At 54.0% G+C, this 22108-nt stretch overlaps 1 protein-coding gene across 5 annotated transcripts; it reads right to left on the bottom strand.

Moving 5' to 3' along the window:
* Positions 1–2563: 2563 nt before the first annotated feature.
* CUNH19orf47 (chromosome unknown C19orf47 homolog) lies at positions 2564–22033 on the bottom strand. 5 transcript variants are annotated; one of them, XM_032390629.1, is made up of 10 exons: positions 21953–22032; positions 17728–17779; positions 14355–14442; positions 14115–14229; positions 12608–12689; positions 8525–8662; positions 6872–7021; positions 5264–5334; positions 3399–3747; positions 2564–2725 (listed from the first exon to the last, which is right to left on the bottom strand). In XM_032390629.1, exons 2-10 carry the CDS (start codon positions 17744–17746, stop codon positions 2628–2630), a joined length of 1110 nt encoding a protein of 369 aa, XP_032246520.1. In that variant the 5' UTR covers positions 17747–17779; positions 21953–22032; the 3' UTR covers positions 2564–2627. The 5 variants fall into 5 exon arrangements, with proteins under 5 accessions (XP_032246520.1, XP_032246519.1, XP_032246516.1 ...); XM_032390628.1 differs by having other exon boundaries at positions 6872–7024; XM_032390625.1 differs by lacking the exon at positions 2564–2725 and adding an exon at positions 20499–20605 and having other exon boundaries at positions 2812–3747; positions 6872–7024; positions 21953–22033.
* Positions 22034–22108: the final 75 nt, after the last annotated feature.

Genomic DNA, 22108 nt, shown 5'->3' on the forward strand with positions numbered 1-22108 from the left:
TTATTTTTATTTTTTTTAAAGATTTTATTTATTTATTTGAGAGAGAGAATGAGAGACAGAGAGCATGAGAGGGGGGAGGGTCAGAGGGAGAAGCAGGCTCCCTGCCGAGCAGGGAGCCCAATGCGGGACTCGATCCCGGGACTCCAGGATCATGACCTGAGCCGAAGGCAGTCGCTTAACCAACTGAGCCACCCAGGCGCCCAAGGTCCTTGTTTTAAACCGCAGTCGAGACAGCACAGGGCAGGGGTCACAGGGGCGAGGCTCCCGGTCAGCGGGGTGACACCTTGGGCACTGCACTCCCCTCTGGGTGTCCGTAAAGGGCAACAGTGACCTGACTTCCCTCACGCAGGTGAGCCTTTCATGGTTAAGTGAGCTATTCGTGTTTTTACATCATTACACATCAAGAAGCTACCCAGGGGGGCGCCTGGGTGGCCCAGTTGGTTGGGCGACTGCCTTCAGGTCGGGTCATGATCCCAGAGTCCTGGGATCGAGTCCCACATCGGGCTCCCGGCTCATCAGGGAGCCTGCTTCTCCCTCTGACCCTCTCCCCTGTCATGCTGTTTCTCTCTCTCTCTCTCTCAATAAATAAAATCTTTAAAAAATAAATGCAGTAACACAGAGTTGAAGAGCAGCAAGGAAAGTGCGGAGGCGTGCGAGCCCCTCCTTGGGGCACCACCACCACGAAGGGGCAGCATCCAGAATCACCACTGTCCACGTCCGCTGCCCTCCAGAGGCCTGACCTCACGCAGTGCCCCGCGGGCCTCGCCTGGGCCCTACCACCGGCCCCCACAGCGACGCCCAGCTCTTCACACCCCAGGCCCCGTGCTCGGCCCACTGCCCAACACACAGCAGCCCCCCGACGTGACAGGACTCAAAACGCACAAATAAACAGACAATCGGCTCAGGAAGGTGACACAGGTCTGGGGATGGATGGTGGTGATGGTTATACAGCAACAGGAATGTACTTAATGCCACTGGACAGGGCCCTTACAGATGGTTCAAATGGGCACGCATGTATATTTTACTGCATTAAAAAAAAAAAAAATGGATGAAGTCTCATCTCATCCTCACCTGCTCTTAGGTCTCCCAAACTGCAGCCCATTCCTTGCTAATCACATCAGTTCTGTTCTCTAAATGAGAAAAGGGCCCCCAATTCCCTTCTGGGTCCTCTCCTGCCTCTATGCTCCTCCTCCGGCTGGTATCACCAGGCCCTCGGCTTTGAACAGAGTTCCCTGAGTGCTCCCCCAAGCTGTGGGTCCCCAGCCCAGATGCCACCCCCTCTGAGTCCCAGCAGCCCAGCGCCCTCCTGCTCTCGCCTCCTCCCTCCCCAACCTCTTAGTCTCCACAAACAGCACCAGCTAGATGCTCCGGCCCCTCCTCTAGGTGATCCCTGCTCCCCGCCCCCCTGCACCCCAACTTCCCATCCATCTGCGCTGCCCGCGCCTCCCTCCTCCCCATGCTTCGCCCCACGCCACCTTCCTTCCTTGCCCCGGCTCCTGCACGGCTGCCTCCCTGCCTCCACCCCTGCCCTCCCCACAATTTATCCCCTCACGGGGGCCAAAGCCATCTTCATAAAAGGCAACTCAGACCATCACTTGCCAGCTTTAAACCCTCCCAAACTTCTCAGGGCTTCTGGAAGATGTCCGAATTCCTCACCTCGGGTCACAAAGCCCCAGGTCATCCGGTCCCTGCCCACCTGCCCCAACCGGTGCTCTGTGGCAGGCCCCTCGCTCCCTGGCCAGCCCCCAGCCCCCCCGCGCCCCGGCCTTTGTGTTCCTTGCTCCTCCGACCTCAGACCTTTGCCCTGGCTGTGTCCCCTGCCTGGACCCTCTCTCCTCCTGCACCTCACACAGCCGCTTCTGACCGTTCCCAGCTCAGCCCTTAACCTCGCCTCCTCTGAAAGGCCTCCTTACCCCCAACATCGGAAGAGGCCTGGCCACTTCTGCTCCTCCCTCTCATTCTTTCGACAGCATGATCCCCCTACCACCATCTGCCTGGCTAGAGAGGTCAGCCACGCAGGCAGGGGCTTGTCTGCCTCGCTCCCAACAGATCCCCAGCTCCTAGAACAGGCCTGGCACGGAGTAAGGGGCTGTGCAGCATCGAGCAGGTGTATGATCAGATCAACAGGAACCTGCTGCCTCACAAGGGAGCCTGCAGCTTGGAAACCCACCAACAGGCAGAGTGGCAGAAACAGGTAAATTATACGGAGGGGGAGGACACAGTGGCGGAAGAGGAGCTGGGTGAGGGGAAGAGGAAGTCCACCTGAACGGTGACCGTGACCATTACTCCCTGCAGCAAAGACATGGCCCACGTGGAGCCTTGACCTTCACGGACAGAGCCCAACCCTTCGTTGGCACCCCCACCTACATTGTGCTTTGTGTGAAAAACAACCCTGTGACTCACCCTGAAGGAGGGGAGGGAAACGGTTTGAAAGTCACAAAAATATATTAAAACAGCTGTTTTCTTCTCTCTCTTTCTCTCTTGGTACTGGCCTCCCTTCCCGGCGACCCTTGCCCACCACCCACCGCGGGCTTTCAGAGGAAAAGGTGCCCAGGGCAGGAAAACAGAGGTGCCCCCGCTGCAGCCCAGGGCCAGGGGAGGTCCCTCCAGCCCGGGCTTGAGGGCGGCTAACAGTCTCTACACGCTCGACGCCACCGCCGACGAGGGGGCCGCTGGGAGGCCGCAGGTGCAGGAGGGTCAGGCAGGACGCAGCGCACAGTCGGGCCTTGCCACGGGGACAGAAAACAGAAGAGAAATGAACAGTGTGAAGAGAGGGAGAGACAGAGAAGTTAAAGGAGCGGGGGTGGGGGGGGAGACGGAAGGGGGAAGGGGCAGAGGGGCGAGGGGAAGTCGGGACGTCGGTAAGGTGGGGGGACTCTGGGGGGAACTGGGGAGGCCGGGGAGCTGGGGCGGAGGCAGCAGATGCTGCCGAGGGGCAGGAGGGGGAACGGAGGAGGGAAAAGAGCACTTGGCTCTGGGAGAGGTAGAAAAGTGGGTCCTGCCAAAGGCCACAGTCCGAGAGGAGAGAACAAAGGACGTGAGAAAGGAAAGTCGTAGAGCAGCAAGGCCAGGCCACAGCGACTATGTCGGACTCAGAACACTGGGGTGAGCCCCCAGAAAGCTCGGGCCGGCTCGAATGCCTGAGGGTGACAAGCAGTGTCATCCAGGAGCCAGCAGAGGACTGGGCATGGCCTCACGGGAGCCTCTGCCAGAGCCAGGAACCTGGAGAGGGGCCCGCGCCCCGCCCAGAGGCTAGAAGGTCCTGCGGCCCAGTCTTTTGAACACGCTCACTGTGCCCGCATGGTCCATCTGGGCACCCAGGCCCTCGCTGGAGCTGCTCCCCCGGGGCCCCACCAGAGTCCTCTTAATGGTGACCTTGACCTCGGCCAAGGACTTACTCTTGGTGCTCGTGACCTGGCTGTCCTGGGCCTCGGGCACAAGGGCAGCCTTGCCCAGTCTCTGGATGATGCTGACTTTGGACAGGGACTCTGGCTTCCTCTCGAGCCCCGGGCGTGAGGAAAGGGCCAGGCGCCGCAGTGTCGGGGTGGCAGCCGTCACGGCCGAGCTTGTGGCCTTGGCTTTGACAGTCAGTGCCGGCTGGGGACTGGGCTTGGCTGGGCCCCGGCCCAGCTTCTTCAGAACCCCGGCGTACTGCAGGACAGAGCTGCTGCTGTCATTGTCGCTGTCCCAAGCCAGATCCTCGTCCATCTCTGGGGTGGCCCCCAGGCGGCTGAAAACTCCTGTGGGCTGCAGGGGTCAGAGACGGGACAAGTGAGTCATTTAGTCATTCAACACGCATGCGTGCAGTGCTGCCTCACTGTGCCTGGCCTCGCTGGGAGGAACACCCATCGGTGACACGGTGACACACTAGCCAGTGGTGAGAGCCACTGACCTTGGCCGAAGTTCAGAAGAGACTCCCTGGACAAGAGACACCTGAGATGAGATCTGAAAGTTCCGGCACATAGGTCTAATAAAGATGGGAAGAGAGAGGGTGGGCCACACACAGACAGAAGACCATTTGCAAAGGTCTGCAGGGGAACATGGCAAAAGACGAATTCGGTCATTCACTCAACAAGCATCTCCTGAGTCCCGACTGTCCCTGGCCCTGCCCTCAGGGGGCTCACAGTCCAGCGGGGGAGATAGATCTGGCAGCGGAAATGACACAAACAACTCCCTAATTACGACAGTGGTGCATTCTCTGGACGAGACAGGAGTGCTGGCGAGCGGGAGACGGGGAAGCCTCCTCTGGGAGTTCAAGGACACCTTCTCCCAGGTGCTGATGTGTAAGCCAGGCCCTCAACAATCAGTCAGCCGAGAAAAGGGTGAGAGCCAAGCCCCCAAGGCAGGAATAAGAATCATATGTATGGAGCACTCGCTCTCTGCTAAGCTCTTTATGCTAAGCTCTTTACGTGGCTGCATCTTCTAACCACATGATCCCGAGTGTGATTATCATGCTCATGATAAGATTATAGGAGGTGAGAAAAAGGTCAGATAAGCCCTGGTGAGCAAGGGGTGGAGAGGCAGGAAACGCAGCCGGGGAGCTCCGGCGCAGTTAATCGAAGGTGACATTCAAAGCATGCCTACCACGCCTCAGACACCCCCAGCACTGTGCAGGTGTAGCTCACTTAATCCTCACAACCACCCGACGAGATGGGTCCTAGACAGATAAGGAAACTGAGGTACAAGGAGCTTAAGTGACATGGCCAAGGCCATGCGGCCAGGGAGTGGCAAAGCTGGATTCACACCGGGCAGGGCTCAGGCCGTGTGCTCCTAAGCACACACCGTCCCTGGGCCCTGCAGGCCAAGGCAAGGAGGGCGGCGCTCATCCTGACCGCGGTGAGCAGCTTCTGATGGGGAGCAGGTGGCCTGTCCTGTGGGTGGGGACACACTGCCGCTGGGGGGAGGGGCAGGAGATGGGGGGAGGTGGCAGAGCAGGGAAGAGAGATGGAGCCGTCACTGGAGCCTGCCTGGAATGGGGGCACTGGGGCATCCCTGAGACAGGGCCTGGGAAAGGAGTCCCTTTAGGGGAAGATGCTGAGGCCAGTCTGGGACAAGGAGGTGGGAGCGGCCCGAGGGCAGCAGGCAGGAGTTGGCCAGACCCCAGGCGCTGTAAATCAGGAGAGAGGTCGAGGTGCAAAGAAGGGAACTGAGGCTGTTAAGGCGGGTGAGGCGGCGCAGGGAGTATGAGGGGCTGGATGTGGGACCGACACCCGCAAGGAAGACAAATTAGAGAACTCAGGCGGTTTCCCCATTCCCAACTCACTTTATTCCCCGTCGTCGTGTCTGCCTTGGTCTCGGCGCCGAGGCGGTCAAACACAGACGTCCTCTGGAGACCTGGGAGGGAAGTGAGCCCTCAGCCAGCACCTGCTGAGCAGCGCACAGAGCCCAGGCCTGGCCGAGCACCATGCATCGTGCAGACAAGGGAGGGGAGACACGGCTAGTCCAGGCCCAGGCAGCTCTGGTCCAGGCAGGCAGACTCTGTGTCTACACCCTGGCTAACACTGACCCACACGTCTCTGGCTAGTGCCAAATGTGGGAAGGATCCACTGAAACTGACCCTTGGGCTCCTCGAGACTGTACAAGTTCAAGAAATGTGTGTGTGCGCGAAGCGTTCTTAATCCCTACTTGTTCCCTTCATTCTTTTTGGGGTCATGGGGCTCTGAGAGCCTGCCGACTAGTGATGAGCCCTCTCCCTAAATCCCAACCCAAATAGCCATTGATAGAATGTTTACTAAGTTATGATATATAAATACGATGCAAATATAAAATGACCGTTAAAAAGAGTGAAAGCATGGGGCGCCTAAGAGGCTCAATCGGTGAAGCGTCTGCCTTCGGCTCAGGTCATGATCTCGGGGTCCTGGAATCGAGTCCAGCGTTGGGCTCCCTGCTCAGCGGGAGGCCTGCTTCTCCCTCTGCCCCTCCCCTGCCTGTTCTCTCTCTCTTTCTCTCTAATAAATAAAATCTTTAAAATAAATAAATAATAAAAAATAAAAAGAGTGAAAGCAGATCCACAATCCAGGTGAAAAGATCTCAATACAAAAGTTCTAGAATGGGGTGCCCGAATGGCTCAGTCAGTTAAGCATCTGCCTTTGGCTCAGGTCATGATCCCAGGGTCCTTGGATCAAGCCCCGCATCGGGCTCCCTGCTCATTGGGGAGTCTGCTTCTCCCTCTCCCTGCACCCCCACCCCCTGCTCATGCTCTCTCTCTCTCCCCCTCCAAAAAAATCTTAAAAAAAAAAAAAAGTTCTAGAACAATACCTACAGGATGGTGCTATTTGTGATTTTAAAAAACACTCATATGGGCCTACGTACAATGCATGCTTGCAAGCTCACAGATGCTGGTCTGGGTAGGTTAACGATGGCGTGGGATACGGGAGTGACGGGACAGAGTCCGTTGGTACTGTATATTCTTCTGCACCATATGAATGTTTTTCCATGAGGACACGTACAATATTCTAAAAGGAACACTGTGGGGAAGACCCTCTCTGTACCCCAGCTAGGGACTGAACCTCAACCAGGCTCCTCTGGCTCATAATGATGGTTCCCGTGCTTTGGGCACCCACCCTCAGCCAGGCATGGTCCCCACGTCACAGGCAAGCAGTCACGGAGTCCGAGTCCCCGCCGCTTGGGGAAGAGGCGCCAGACGAGGCACTAAGGAACTCTGCTACACTAACTGCAGGACGACAGGGCGGAGGCGATGACATGTCCTCCTCCTCTACGGCCACCATTGCTGTCCCCTTGGTCCAAGGCCCCCTGGATCTCGCTAGATCCTGCTTCTCGGCCAGTGCCTGCAGGCGTGACCAACCCCGCACCATGCAACCAAAGGGAAATGCAGCCTCTACGCCCAAGGGCGCCCCTGCCGGGCCGATACCTTTGGCCGCCTGTTGCTGCTCCAGGATCTTGCGGGTCCGGGGGGTGGTGCCTTTGGGCATGTTGATAATGTACTTCCCCTCCATCTCGGCCGTGACCCGGCGCCGCTTGGTGGGGACAGCCAGGCTCTCCTCCTCCCGGCGGGCCAAGGCTGCTGGGGAGGAGGGGGGGGAGTGAGCATCTTCTGGGATGAAATGTTCTCCTGAGCTGGGGGCTGGACGCCCAGCGAAGGGCACAAATGTGCCCTTTACTTCCATGTGTTTGCACCGACTAGAATCCCTTATCTTCCCAACCACCACTGACTCCAAATCACCAAGAAATTCAGAGGTCTAGGCGCAACAGGGTTGTTGATGGCGCTCAGAATCCCCACTCGGTGGTGGGCCTCAGAAGGCTCCCTGTGCCTCCATCCCTGCCCCCCGTAGGCTGACCTCCCATCCCAGCCAGAGTCCCCTCAGAAAGGGGGAAAGGTTCAAGAGCTCCAGCTAGGTGGTGGTTTCACAGGTTTAACAGTTTTTTTAAATTAATCAAACTGTATACTTACAATGTGTACATCGTACATAAGTAAATTATACCTCACTTAGATTAAAAAAAAAAAAAAGAATCCCCTCAACACATCTGAGCCAGGTCACTCCCAGGCTCACCGTCCTTTTAATACTTCAGAAATGAATTTTAACTTTCTTGCTCATGACACACAAATCAAAAAGGCCAAAGACAGGAAGGAGGCGCTTCTAAACACACAGGGCAGAAAGGGAGCACGGGCGGTGGAGGTGGACAGGGCCCCCCTCCCTGGGCCTCGGTTTCTGCTTGTGCCAAGATCTTTGCTGTGGGGGTGAGGCCAATAAAGGCAGGACCGTGGGGCAGGCAGCAGGAGGCGGGCTTGGAAGCACAAAGGCCAGAGTCCTATTCCCAGCTTTCAAGCTGAGACCTGGAAGAAAAACAAAGGCCAAGCACAGAAGTCTTTGGAGGAAGAGTGTGCTGGGAGAAAGGAACATCAGGGCAAAGGCCCACGACGGGAAGGAGCCTGGAAGGGACCCAGGGGAGGGAGCCAGGGGAAGAGATGCAGGAGACGGATGCACATTATACGGAGCCTATAAGGACATGTGGGAAGATGACTTTACTACCGGGACAATGGGACGCTCTGGAGAGTCCTAGCCCAGGGTGAGAGGATCAGGTCGAAGGTCTGGAAGGATCCTCCTGGCTGCTGAGAGGAAACGGTAGCTTCCTGACCTCTGACCCCTGCCTCAAGCACAGGGCCTGGCACCAGTATGGGCCCTGGTGAGCATCTGGGAAAAGAGACTGAGCCACCACCTACAGTCCACAGCACTGTACTGAACACTTAAGACTTTATGCAGAGAGTAATGTCAATGTTAAGTGTTTCTTTCCACAATAAAAAATAGATAAAAAATCTAAAATGATTGAACCGCAATGCACCTGTACTGTTAGGTACACCGTCTCAAGGGCTTCCCGCTGTCCCCAGTCTATAGCCTGGGTAAGCAAGGTCCACAGAGGTGCAGGGGCTTGACCAAGCCTGAACACTTTGGACTCACTGTGGTCTTCAAAGCACCCTGCTACATTGGGAACATGACCTCCGAATACCATCTGCCAACCCACCCTCACCCCCAGCTCCTCCCGCCATCCACCCAAGTCCCCTCACCGGCAGCCTTGGCACTCTTCGCTGCTATCTTGTTGGACACGGTGACCGAGATCTTGGAGGTGCTGGTGTCCGGCCGCCTGGGGGGAGTGCCGGGTGGGGAGTCGCGGTTCAGGCTGTTGGCGATCATTCGAGAGGCGGCTGCGGGGAGGAAAGGGGAGAGTCGTCGTGCCAGGGGCCTGGGGATGGGGGCCAGGACGGAGAAGGAAAGCCTTGGGACTGAATGGGGAAGGGGCAGCTGGAGTCATGCTGTGTCTACACAGCCATGATGGGGGTGCCTGGGGGTGGGCCAGTCTAACCAGTAGCTAGCCCACCCCTCGCTGCGTGGGGGCCTTTCCTGTGGCCCTAGATCAGCCTGGTTCCCATCACACCTCACCCAAGCTCCTCTCCCGGCTCCGCTCCAGCCAAGCTGGTCTGGGGGATCTTCCCTACCCAGCACCTCTTCATAGCACATGCTGCTCCCTCGACCTGGCATGCAGTTCCCCGAGCACCAACCAGCTTGCCCTGGCTCTTCACTCAGGTCTCCTCTCCGATGGCACCTCCTCAGAGAAAGCTTCCCGCACCACTCCATCAACCTCCACCGGCCTGACCCTATGCTAGGCTTGCTTTTGTCTCACAACCCTGGTTACTGCTTGACACTAAATGACGGATTTATCTACTGGTGGGCTCTCTGGTGAGTATGCAGGCCCCACCAGGAGACAATGCCTGTTTATTTCTGTATCCCCAGTGGCTGCAACAGTTTCTGGAGCTTCACAGGTCCTCCATAAACATCCACTGGAAAAAATGAACACTCTCACGGAAAATCCCAACACCCCTACCAGAACAGGATCTACTGCAAGCCAATTTTACAGGTGAGGAAGCGGGGACTCCAGGAGGGGTCCCTCCGCCAGGCCCCTGAGCAATGGTGAGTCCGGCTCCAGGGGAGCCATGGAAAGACGTGCAGTGACGTCCCTCTGGGGATGAGGGCCGGGAGTGAGGGCCGTCTCTGGCAGCTCCAGTCTTCTGCAGAGCAGAAGGAAGGATCCCAGGGCACCAGGGGGGAGCTACAGCATGCAGACGGGAGGGCCAGCCCCAGTGTGGGAAGGACATGGGTCTCGTCTTGGGCACAGTGTAGCTGGTTTTAGGGCCCGGGTTTCAAAAGCTCTTGGGGAAGAGCTTCATGCTGCCCCGGCTCGCTCCACAGTCCCGGGGATCCCCCACCCCCATTGGCTTTTAGATTTTGGTATTCCATCTTACCCACCCCCCAAAAGCCTTCCCTTTTTCTGCTATGTGCTCTCTCTCAAAACCTGCTGAAGTCCCCCATACTGACCCTTGATGTGCTATTACAATTATACGTTGCTTGGTTGGTTTTTGAAATTATAAGTATAGCATACAGAAAAAATACATCAAACCCACACAGACCACTTAACAGAAAGTCAACTCCCACATACCCACCACCCAGGTCAAGAATTGGAGCCTTCCTCACGTGATGTGATGAGCACTGGGTATTATATGAAACTGATAAATTATTGAACACTACATCTGAAACTGATGATGTACTAGAAATTGGCTAATTAAATTTAAATTAAACAAAAAGATGAAGAATTGGAGCCTTCCAAAGTCCGGGGATTGGCCCTTCCCAATCAGACCTCCTCCTTCCCCCTACCAGGAAAAAATGGTCGGTTTTCAGCCCTGCTCACTCCCCTGGTAATGACCGGTATATACCCTTTCACAATTTTCCCAAGACTTTTCTTCAGACAGCTCTGAAGCCGGATAGGGATGGCTTTCCGGCGAGCTGTGCAGACTCTCCTGGGATGACTGGGATGGTCTGCTATAGAAGGTAAGCAGTTGAGAGGCCCTGCCTCTTGCAGTGTACCCAGAGGGAAACGTCTTGCTTGAAAGGGATAAGGGCTATGATGTTTCATCACGACAGGTAAGCACCATTTAGGTGGAAGAGAACAACTCTGTCTTTGCCCTCATGAATTTAAGCTGTAGTCAGACGTCAGACACACACAGATACAGACACGCATATTCAAAAGCGTACGTTATGAAGTGTATACAAGTGAGTGTACCAAAAATGCTGTTCTGGAACATTCTTCCCTACTCCCTTTCCCTCTTTGCCTGTTTCCCCTATTCCTCCCAATTGCCTATTTTCTCCACGAGTATTTTTGTTAGTTTTACGTCTTTAAATTTGTTTTAAACAAAGACCTTCAGAAGGGTATAAAAAAATACACTCTATCTGACTTCAGTTATATACACTTGACAGACTAGCAAAAAAGACTAACAAAAATAGACATCCTGTGCTGTGAGAAATCAGGGTAATGGGTGCCCTGGAGAGGGCGGCAGTGATGCTGGTCGGGTTTCTGTTCCTGGACTTGGATGCTGCTGGCCACACGGCTGTTGGCCTGTGCAAAGTGAGTCAGCTGTACTTTCATGATCGCACCCTCTCCCACATGTAAGTTCAGGCAGACTGTCGCAGGAAAGAACTCCCAATTTGTTCAGCCTCCCTTTGTCCATGCCTTCGGGTGGCACTGCCCACACCAACGCTGGGCTCAGGCACGTGACGGGCTTTGGCCAATGGGACAAGAGCAAGGGTTACACAAGCGGAAGCTTAAGAGGTGCTTTGCACAGTGGGGCCTGCCCTCTCATGCTGCTCTGGGGAACCCTACGATCGGCACCGTGTGGACAAGCCCGGGCTCGCCCACTGGAAAATAAGCGACATGTGGCCCAGTCACCTCTGTTGGCCCAGATGACATCAAGCCAACCACCAGACGTGTGAGTGAGGCCATGCTAGATCACCCAGCCTCAACCGAGCTGCTAGGTGACCACTGAGATCAGCTGAGCTGGCCCAGAACAGAACGGACCAGCCAGGTCATAAAATCATGAGAAATAAAAGTCAGCGCCTTAAACCCGTTTGGAGCTTGTTATGCAGCAAAGGCTAATATGCATATTAGATTTTTAAAGTTTCTTTTTCTTGGGATGCCTGGGTGGCTCAGCTGATTAAGCGTCTGCCTTCGGCTCAGGTCATGATCCCAGGGTCCTGCCTGCTTCTCCCTCTGCTTCCTTGCTCGCTCACTCTCTCTCTCTCCCCCTCTCCCTCTGACAAATACATAAATAAATCTTATTTTATTTATTTATATGACAGAGAGAGACACAGCGAGAGAGGGAACACAAGCAGGGGGAGGAGAGGGAGAAGCAGGCTTCCTGCCGAGCAGGGAGCCCGATGCGGGGCTCGATCCCAGGATCCCAGGATCATGACCTGAGCCAAAGGCAGAGGCCCAACGACTGAGCCACCCAGGCGCCCCAGGTTTATTTTTCTTAAAAAAGGTATCACACTGCTGAAAAAGAACAAATGTATAAATACAGTCTGTTCTCACCATTCACAGATTCCCTATTTGCAAATTTGCCTCTTCGCTAACATTGATTTGTAACCCCAAAACCAATACTTGTGCTTTTGTGGTCATCCACAGCCAGGCACTGAACGGTGAAAGACCTGAGTCACCTGACATGCACTCGCCCCCTGAAGTCAAACGAGGTGACGCTCTGCCTTCTTGTGTCAACTCTCACACAAGTAAACAAGTAGGCTTCTCACGGTCTATTTCGTGCCATGTTTTTACATTTTTGTGCTTTTTCTTAGTGATTTTGCTGTTTAAAATGGCCCCCAAGCATAGTGACAAGGTGCTTTCTAGTACTCCCAAGTGACGTGCCTTACGGAGAAAACATAAGTGTTAGATTAGCTTCGTCCAGACACGTGTTACAGTGCTGCTGGTCCCGAGCTCGATGTTAACGCGTCGACAACATATAACAAATGAAAGCTCTTTAAACAGAAACACACATAAAGTTGCGTCTGCACTGATCAGTTGACAAAGATGTAATCAGAGGCTCGCAGGAACCTAACCTTGTATTTCCTCCGCGAGCAGCGACTCGGGACTCGCTAATTCAGTGTTCGCTTTGTAGAACTTTATAGAACAGAACTGCCACCAATGAAAATCGGCTGCTGAGAGAACCTCAGATGGCTTTGTTTCACCCCTGCAGACTCCAGGTGTGTCCCCCTGACAATTAAACTCCATGAATAAAGGGAAGGGACCCCCGGTGGGTGGGACTCACCGCTGGAGGCGCCGCGGCGGATCTCGCCTGGGATGGGGCTGGGGTTGCAGGGCACTGACTCAGTGGCAGCCTTGCACATGTCCTGTAAAAAACAACAACAACAACAACAAAAAAAAAACAGGTGTCTGGGTTACCAGAGGGACAAGGGCACGAGGTCCGGGAACAGAAATCTGAGCAACACTGGAGGGATCAGAGCCCGAGCTGCTAGAGAAGAGATTTCAGAACATTTCACCCCCAACCATGAGAAAGCAGCAGACAGACCCAAACTGAGAAACGTTCTGCAAAACACCTGACCAGTACTCTTCAAAACTGTCAAGGTCATCAAGCACCGGGCAAGACTATGGAGCTGTCACAAATTAACAGAGACCAAGGAGACGTAAGGAGACTTAAGTGAATTGCAAGGTGGTATTCGCGGAAGAGAAAGAAGACATCGGTGAAAGAACTGAGAAAGTCCAAGCAGTCTGTGGTGTAGTTAGTGGGAGCGTGCTACCGTTCGTCTCTTAGTTTTGACAAACGCGCCATGGCTGCGTGCGGTGCTAGCGTGAGGGGAAGCTCGGTGAGGGAGATAAGACACTTTCTGTACTGTTGTTGGAATTTTTCTGTAAACCTAAAGTTGTTCCCGAATTTAAAAGTTTAAAGGGGAAAAAAAAAGCTTTGCTCGGTGACCTGCTCTGTGGTAACTCAGGGAACGCCCCCGACTTGAGAGAGCGCTCACTGTGGGGTCCTGGCTGGACGATGGCCAGGTGAAGGCCCGTCCCTGGGTGGGGGAAGCAGCCAGTGTTCGGTAAAGTGAGAGTCTGAGAGCACAGCTCTGAGGCAAGCTTCCTTCTCAGTCGAGTGCAGTGAGCAATAAATGAGTTAAAATGCGTAAAGGATGGAGACAGGTCCTGGCGGGCTATGGTAGAGCCTTGGTAAGTGTCTGCTATCAAGATTCAACAAGCTCTTCATTCCAGGTCTGGCGCTCGGTGCCACACACACTATCTGGTGGGTGGCCACAGTCCCCTATATAGGAGTGGAGTGTGAAAAGCCTGTTTCAGAGAGACTCAGGGAGGTAAAGATCACTCGTCTAAGGTCACTGTAAGTGGAGGGGCCAAGAATGGAATAACCGTGTTGTTGGCCAAGTCACTGACCGAGTCCCACGGCGGGGCTCCTGTCCTGGGGACAGAGAAGAGTCCTGCTAATGATGATTATCATGAGGAAGATAAGAACTAGTAATGATAATAGAGCGCCTTTACTGAGGCCCCACTATTTGCACTGTACTGGGGCTTTATTTAACTAAATACTTACAACCACCTTGCAAGATACGTCTGCCTAGCTGCATTTTACCAATGGAGAAAGAAAGGCCCAGAGAGGTTAGGCAACACGCCCAATGTCACACAGCAAATGGTACAACCAGCCTTGGAACTCAGGTCTGCCCGCTTTTGCTTCCAAGCCTCCTGCTGGCTCTGCTACCGTCCCTCCACCGCACCCTAAACCCAGGGACCAAGGGGTTGGGCTGTGCACCCACCTGGCGGTGCACCACCTTGGCATGCTTGAGGATGGCAATGATGTCGCCCACCACAGTCACGCCCAGCTCATTCATGATCTCTTTGTTGAGATCCAGCAGCATGCTCTTCTGGATCCTGCAGGGGAGGGTCACCAGTGAGGCCACCAGTGGGTCAGGACGGATGGGCCGGCCAGCTCCCTTCTCCCCCGACCTCTCCCCTCCTCTCTCCAAGTTCCCGCTCTGTCCCCTCAGCCCCCTTACCTATTATCCACAAACATCACGGCGTAATTGACAGCAGGCCCCGGAGGAATGCCGGCTTCCTTAAAGAACTGGATCCACTCGGAAGTGGCTAGGGGATGGACAGGGCTCATTATTCCCATTATTCTCTCCAGAGAAGAGTAGCCGCAAAACCACGGCTCCCACAAATTAAATGCTCACCGCACGCCAGGCCCTGGCCGAGCGCTTCACGCAGACAGTGGAACTCAGCCTGCCCACACCCCTGTGAGGAGCTCGGCAGCATTAGGACTCCCTCACTCTGCCAACCAGGAGACTGAGGCCACGAAGGAGGCCTGAGGAGACTGAGAACAACACGAAGCCCATGTGCTTCTGTACGGTCCTTCTGCCCACAGCTCTGCCCTGGCTGCGAGCCACCATGATCATCCCCACGCTTGGCCAGTGCCCAAGTTCAGGGAGCTGGGACTTTGGGTTCTCCACCCTGGTCCCCAATGGCAGGCCCAGCTCCCGAGGGTGACAGGATCCACAGGTGACCGGAAAGAAGGGACACAGCTGGCCTGTGAGCGTCAGCAAGCCCTCTCCTCACCACAGAAGCAGCAAGCAGAGGCTTTGGTGCTTGGGTTCAAATTCTGGCTCTGCCACCGCCTGGCTAAGGGCCTATGGGAAGTTAAAGCTTGGGGGTCTCCATTTCCTCCTCTGTAAATTTAGGGATAATACACTCAGTGAGGATTTACCGAGGACTTGGCACAGGCCAGGTCCCGTTCTAAGCACCGGGGATTCCAGGACACAAGACAACGTCCCTGCCCTCATTGAGCTCACATTCCAGTGATAACGCCCACATCCTTACATCCTTGGATCACTGTGCAGACTCGGTGAGAGTCTCCATATAGGACTTTAAGTGACACCTGGCCCAGGGGACAATCTCATCTCATAGCAGCTGCTGCTATGCTATTCTTATTCTGCCACCACTACCACTGCCAAGGCCAAGAGCAGGGACACACCCACCCATGAAGCCTTATTTTTTCTAAACTTCTCTGTTTAGCCTCTTGGGTATGACCTTCAAACTGACCCTGGTCTGGCCAACGGGTGTTAGATAAGATCACTAATTCTAAGAACTTTCTTTTCACATTTTAACATCTCTGAAACTGAGAGCCACCTGGCAATCAATGGTGTGCCGTGGTTTCACTGGGGAAAATTTTTTCTTTAATAGCACCTACACCCAACAATCAAAACAAGAAATTTGCTACTGCTATGCCCATTTTGCTTACAAGACCACTGAGGCTCAGAGTGGGGAAAGAGACTCTGGTCTAGGTGACTTCAGGGCTCGGGCACAGGCCCAGGGGCCACCCCTCTGCCCACCTGGCCACAGGCCTATCTCCCCAAGATTTGAGGGGAGGTGAGGAGCTTGTGCCCTCAGGACTTCTGCCACCAGCCCAGAGGACAGGGGGTCTTTTTCTGCCTTACACTATCCACCTGCCCAGGCATGGGGCCCTGGGTTCTATTAGCCAAAAGCAGGCAACCTTGTCCATTAATAAAAAACACATAATGGGGGCGCCTGGGTGGCTCAGTCGTTAAGCATCTGCCTTTGGCTCAGGTCGTGATCCCAGGGTCCTGGGATCGAGCCCCGCATCGGGCTCTCTGCTCTGCGGGAAGCCTGCTTCTCCCTCTCCCACTCCCCCTGCTTGTGTTCCCTCTCTCACTGTGTCTCTCTCTGTCAAATAAATAAATAAAATCTTTAAAAAAAAAACAAAAAAACACATAATGATCCCATTTATACGAAATGTCCAGAATAGGTAAACATCTATAGAGATCTACAGAGACAGAAAGCAGATTAGTGGTTGCCAGGGGCTGGCAGGGAAAAGAGAGTGACTATTGGGGCGCCTGGGTGGCTCAGTCGTTAAACGTCTGCCTTCGGCTCAGGTCATGATCCCAGGGGCCTGGGATCGAGCCCCGCATCGGGCTCCCTGCTCCGCGGGCAGCCTGCTTCTCCCTCTCCCACTCTCCCTGCTTGTGTTCCCTCTCTGGCTGTCTTTCTCTCTGTCAAATAAATAAAACCTTTTAAAAAAAAATTAAAAAAAAAAGAAAAGAGCGTGACTATTAGTTAATGGGTATGGGGGCTTTCGGGGGAGTGATGAAAAGGTTTTGAAACTGACTGACTGATGGTTGCAGAACTCTGAACACAGAATATAAAAACCACTGAACTGTACACTTTTGAAATAGGGGAATCGTATAAAATGTGAACCGTATCTCAGTTACGTTGTTATTAAGGAGGGAAAAGGGGCCACATCGTTTGGGGGTGGCTAGCAGCCTGAAGCAAAGTCGAGGAACTGCAAACGTCCCCACATCGGGTTCTTGCCATCATTTCACTAAAGAGAAAAATATGTTGCCAAGTAAATGGTCAGGAGCACCCCCGTTCCAGAAAGAGTAAGAGGGGACACACAACGTGCGTCGTGGACTCAGTGAGGTACGGCTTGCCGTACACAGCAGGAGACGCGCACTGGAATATTCACAGCAGCTGGTCTGTTAACAGCCCCAGCCCAGAAGCAATGCAGGATCTGCGGCCAGAAGCAGAGAAACCAAGGGTGGTCACTCACGCAGGAAATACTACACAGCCGCTCAAAGGAAAGAACTGCAGCTACACGCAGCCAGAGAGGACTGCCGGCCGTTAGGCGGAGCAAAAGAAGCCACACCCAGAGCAAGAGATAGACCATTCCCAACATCCCAGAAGCCCCCCCCCCCCCCCGCCCGCACCACATTCCCTATGTAGTGACGTCTCTCTGTTTCTCGAGGGCACCCAGTACCTTCCAACAGCATGGATTGGTTTTGCCTGTTTCTGTGCTTTATAGAAATGGAATCATTAAGGATGTAGTCCAGCGTTTGCTTTCTAATTGCTCTCATGACCACACAAAGATGTCCTATGTACTTCTTTATACGCACAAATCTCAAAAGACGTACAAGCTACCCGCTAACCTCTGTGCTTTGGCAATCCCACCGTGCAGAGCCTAAAGAGAATATAGTGATGAGGCTTATGAGAATCCTAACGGCTAACATTTGTTGGGAACCCTGCCCAAGGTCTGACATGCGATAACCTCCTTAACCCTTACAGCATCCCAGGACGTGGGGACTGCTAGTTTCTCCGTTTTACAGGTGAGAAAACCGAGGCTCTGCTGGGCTCCACATCACCAAGTTCTTTAAGGCTAGACTATGCTGTCGGGAGGCCAAGATACAGAGTGGCTAGGCCCTGGGCAGGCCCTGGACAGGCGGCCGCCCCGCCTCCGAGGTCCTCAGGCAACAGCTGTTCTTGCCAGTGACCTGGCCCTCCCTCCCCCACCTCGTCCAAGGTCATACTCAGAAAGGGCAGTGGGGAGGGGGAGCCCCGGGAAGAAGGCTACAGACTCACCCATAGTCACTGAGACCATTGTTTTTCCGGCCCTGGTGCTGCTCCCGGGAGCCTGGAAGAGAGAACAAGGGTAGAGGGCCCATGAGTCGCTGCCGGGCTGTGAGTGTTTGTCCCTCCTTCGCCGCCTGTCGGGCCTGCCTGCCGGCCAGAGAAGACTGCCCAGGCTGGGGGCTCACAGCCCAGGAATAGCCTGAACACCTGGCAGGAAGTCAGCCTGGGACAGAGCTGCCACAACTCTCATGGTTGCCTGGGACAAGGCCCAGGGACAGCAAATGTCCACAGCTCCATCCCCACACACCTCAGAAGTTTCTGGCTGGGGTAAGAGAGGGAGAGAAAAAAAAAAAACCCCCCCCCCCCCCCCCCCCCCTCCCCCCCCCCCCCAAGACTTTAACCATAAATACCCATTAGTCATCCATTCACAAATTATTTACCGACAGCCTATGACATGCGAGGCACTATTCTAGGAGCTAAAGATCCTGAGGTGAACAAAAACACAGAGCGTGGCATCTAGGTGGGGACAGGGGAAGGGGGACGAGAGAGTAAACAAGCAAAACGGATCACAATACAGTGAGTCAGAAAGCCCTCGGTGTCACGCAGAACACAGGGAGGGCCTGGCAAGGGAGGGAGGGGTTGTGATTCGAAATGGGGCGAACAGGGGAGACCCCTCTAAAGCGACAGAGACCCGAAGGAGGTGGAGGAGTGAGCCCTGTGGTTTTACAGAGGAAGAGTATTCCAGGAGAAGGTATAGCAAGTCCAGTGTCCAGAGCCAGGAGCCCATCTGGCATGGGTGCGAGACGGCACGGAGCCAGGGTGACTGCGGGAAGTGGAGGCGAGGGGACAGGGGGAGGCAAGTGGGTGGAGCTGAGGGCAGAGAGGTGGGCCACCACATCAGGAGAGCCTCGGACAAGAAATGGAAAACCAACGTCCGCTTAGGTAAGACGAGCAGGTGCCAGAAAGCTGTTAAGGACATATTAGCACCACGGGGACTTTCCCCTGAACATTACTGGGTGCCTAGGTGGCGCAGTCGGTTCTGTCTTCGGCTCAGGTCATGGTCCCAGGGTCCTGGGATCAAGCCCCGAGTTGGGCTCCCTGCTCAGCGGGGAGCCTGCTTCTCCCTCTCCCTCTGCTGCAGCTCCCCCTGCTTATGCTCTCTGTCAAATAAATAAATAAAATCTTAAAAAAAAAAAAAAGGAAACTAAAGGCAAAAACTTCCTTGCCTGATAATTCACTGCGATCTGCCTCCAGGACCACTTGTCCCACTCAGCCCTCCTATTCTTCTCTGGCCCTACCCTCTGCTCCAAGCCCTCTGCCCTCTTCCTTCACTATACTCCCTTCTACCCACACCGGCCCAATTTTTTTTTTTTTTTAAGATTTTATTTATTTGAGAGAGAGCACGAGAGTGGGGGGAGGGGCAGAGGGACAAGCAGACTCCCCACTGAGCAAGGAGCCCCAGGACCCTGAGATCATGACCTGAGCCAAAAGCAGACGCTTAACCAACAGAGCCACCCAGGCGCCCCCTGGCCCCCAATTCTGATCCTTCTCCCTTACCCTTCCTCTGCTTGCTCCACAGGGTGCAGAAGACCCTTTCTGCTCACCATCACACTAAATGCCCCTCCCTGCCCCCATTCTGTTGGTACAACAGAGACGGTATGAGAGTAAGGACTCTGGAACCAGACCACGGGGTTCAAATCTGGCTCTAACACTTCCTAGCTGTGTGGTCTCAGCAAGTTACTTCACCAGTCAGGCCTGGTGTCCCCATCTGGAAATAAGGACAGTACAGATGTTACTTCTCTTGGAGCACGGCTAGAACACCAGATGAGCTTCTACGCTCAGAGTACCTGAGGCAGCGCCCATGCACCCTAAGAGTCTGGAAGCATTGGCTATTCTTACCTCCCAGGCCTCCTGTCTTAGCCTTTCCTCCGACTAGGGCTTTGCCTGCCTCCCGGTTTTCCCATGGAAGCTCACATGTGCCTGAAATGCTTTCTTATCCTGTCCTCCTGGCAAGCTCTCCTTCACTCTGTTTGGCTGTCACCCATTTTGTGAAGCTTTCCCAAAGTCCCCAGAGACTCTCCCCCAGAGACTCTCCCCTCTGCCTCCAACTGGGGTTCATCCTGACCTTCTCTGATGCTGCTGTTGCATCTCTTATTGATGAACAGGACCACAGACATCACTCTGCCCCCGTACTTGACTCCTAAGTTTGCCTTCTGGATTTTGCCACTGGACAAAGCCAACACCACCAGCATCTCTCCAAGAGCAGGGCATGGTGAGGCTTCAATATATCAGACAGAAAGACAACACATCACATACCAAGCACTGATTATGCCCCAGGACCGGAGCCAGGCATCATGCCGACACCTCACAACCTCCTCATGAGGGAGGACTATTATTAGCCCCATTTTAATCGATGAAAAAAAACCGACTCATCGAGGTACAGTCATTTGTCAAATGCCACATCTACCAAGTGACTTCACTGGGATTCGAAAACAAGTTCTCCCTGATCCACTGCCCATTCGGTAACTCTTGTCCAAAGTTTACGTGCCAGGCACTGAGTATACACAGCTCGGTGTCTCCTCACAACCACCTGGGGAAAAAAAGTTAAAATGATCCCCATGTTACAAATGAGAGCGGCAGGTCCAAGGTCACACAGCAAGGAACTATAGGGCCAGGATTTGAACCCAAGTGAGCCCACTGCCTATGACTAACACTGGCTGAGGGATTACTACAAGCCAGGCGCTGTGGTCAGTCTTTGCGAGGTGTCAGTTAATGCTTACCAGAAGCCTTTGGGAACTGGTATCCTCTCCCTACAGCTGCAGAAGTCCCCCTGCTGGACTCAATTGCCTCTCTTCTCCATTAAAAGCCCATCTCCAGCGCTAACTTTCTAAACAGTGAAAATTGGAACATTAATAATGATAGCAAATGACGGTTCCTAAAACTCAAGTAATTACCATGTATCAGACTCCCTTGTTAAGCCCTTGAAAGGCTTGGATCTACATCCTGACTTTACCACTTCCAAACCCCGCCCCTGGGGGCCAGGGGTTAACCTTAACCTTTCTGGATCTCACTTCCCTCAAACAGAAAACAAGAATGATAGGGGTATCTATTCTTAAAATGGTTAGAGGGATGAAGTGAGTTCATAAACACCAAGTCCTTAAAACAATGCTGGGCAGGTGATAAGTGCTATGTACATATGCATTAAATAAATCAAACTTCGGTGAGGTAGAGAAAGGGTAGGACAGTCACTGACCTAATGTCAGCCACGTGCAAAGTGTGAGCAAAGAACAGAGTATAACTTGACAGTGCCCGTGGGACCGTGATATTCCCTTTTCAAATCTCTTTCAGCTTCTGTCTACAATTTAAATAGACTATTCGGCTTCTGTTCTATTTCAGGTTACGTTTTCCTTCTTTTCGCGGCCAGCAATGCTAGTATTCCATAAGTACGCCAATACGAAATTTCCTTCTCAAATTAATTGACTGGAGGAAAAATGCATCAGTGGTTTTAAAAAGAAAAATCTACATCTATGAGATCTGGCAAAATTGGTCAAATAGGAAGTGGCAGGATGTCCATTTGCCCAATTCCAGATTCCGAGTTTTTCCTATTGCTGTCTCTGAGCTTCCTCCTACCCTCTACTTCCCTGCAAGTCCCAGCTACAGCAATAACTCTCAGAATCATTATTATCATAGTCCCAATACACTGAGCTCCTACTCAATACTGTGCGAAGCCCTTGTGCTAAGGGATTTACACGCACATTTCATCAGCATCCTCATAACGACCCTATGGTATAGCACTACTAACCCTCGTTGTATAGATTAGGAAAATGAGGTCCAGAGAGGTTCAGGCATAGGCCTACTGCCAAAAGCTGGGCTGGGACTTGAACCGAAATCGGCGGGCCTCCAATTGCACGCTCCCACACCCAGATCTTCCATGCCAAGCGCAAACATTATCATCGGTACAGTACTAACAATAACAGTAGAGTAACGAAGTGTGCAGTGTGCTAGGCGCTGAACTAGGGTCTCCGACATGCACGAGCAGACCTCTCACTCTAAGCCATAAGGAGGATGCTAGTCAGATTCTGGCCCCCATTCTACAGAGGAGGAAACTGAGGTTCAGAGAAAGAAGTCGCTTGTCCGGGCCGCAGAGCGACGCCGAGACTGATTCCAGAACCAGGACGCCATCCATCCCCTCCGCATCCTGCCCGGTCCCACCACCCCGTGGCCCGCGCCTCACCTGACCCTCCGCGCCCGCGCCCACACGCGCTGCCCGCCCTCCCTCCCGGCAGCGCCAACTGTCAGACCCTCCTCCCTCGGCCCGGCTGCCCTCCCCGGAAGTACCGCCTTCGCCACCGGAAGCCGGGTCCACCAGCCCGCGGCCGCTCTGGCCCGC

This window comes from Phoca vitulina, unplaced genomic scaffold (genome assembly GCF_004348235.1).
Source record: "Phoca vitulina isolate PV1807 unplaced genomic scaffold, GSC_HSeal_1.0 scaffold58, whole genome shotgun sequence".
Classification (NCBI taxonomy): Eukaryota; Metazoa; Chordata; class Mammalia; order Carnivora; family Phocidae; genus Phoca; species Phoca vitulina.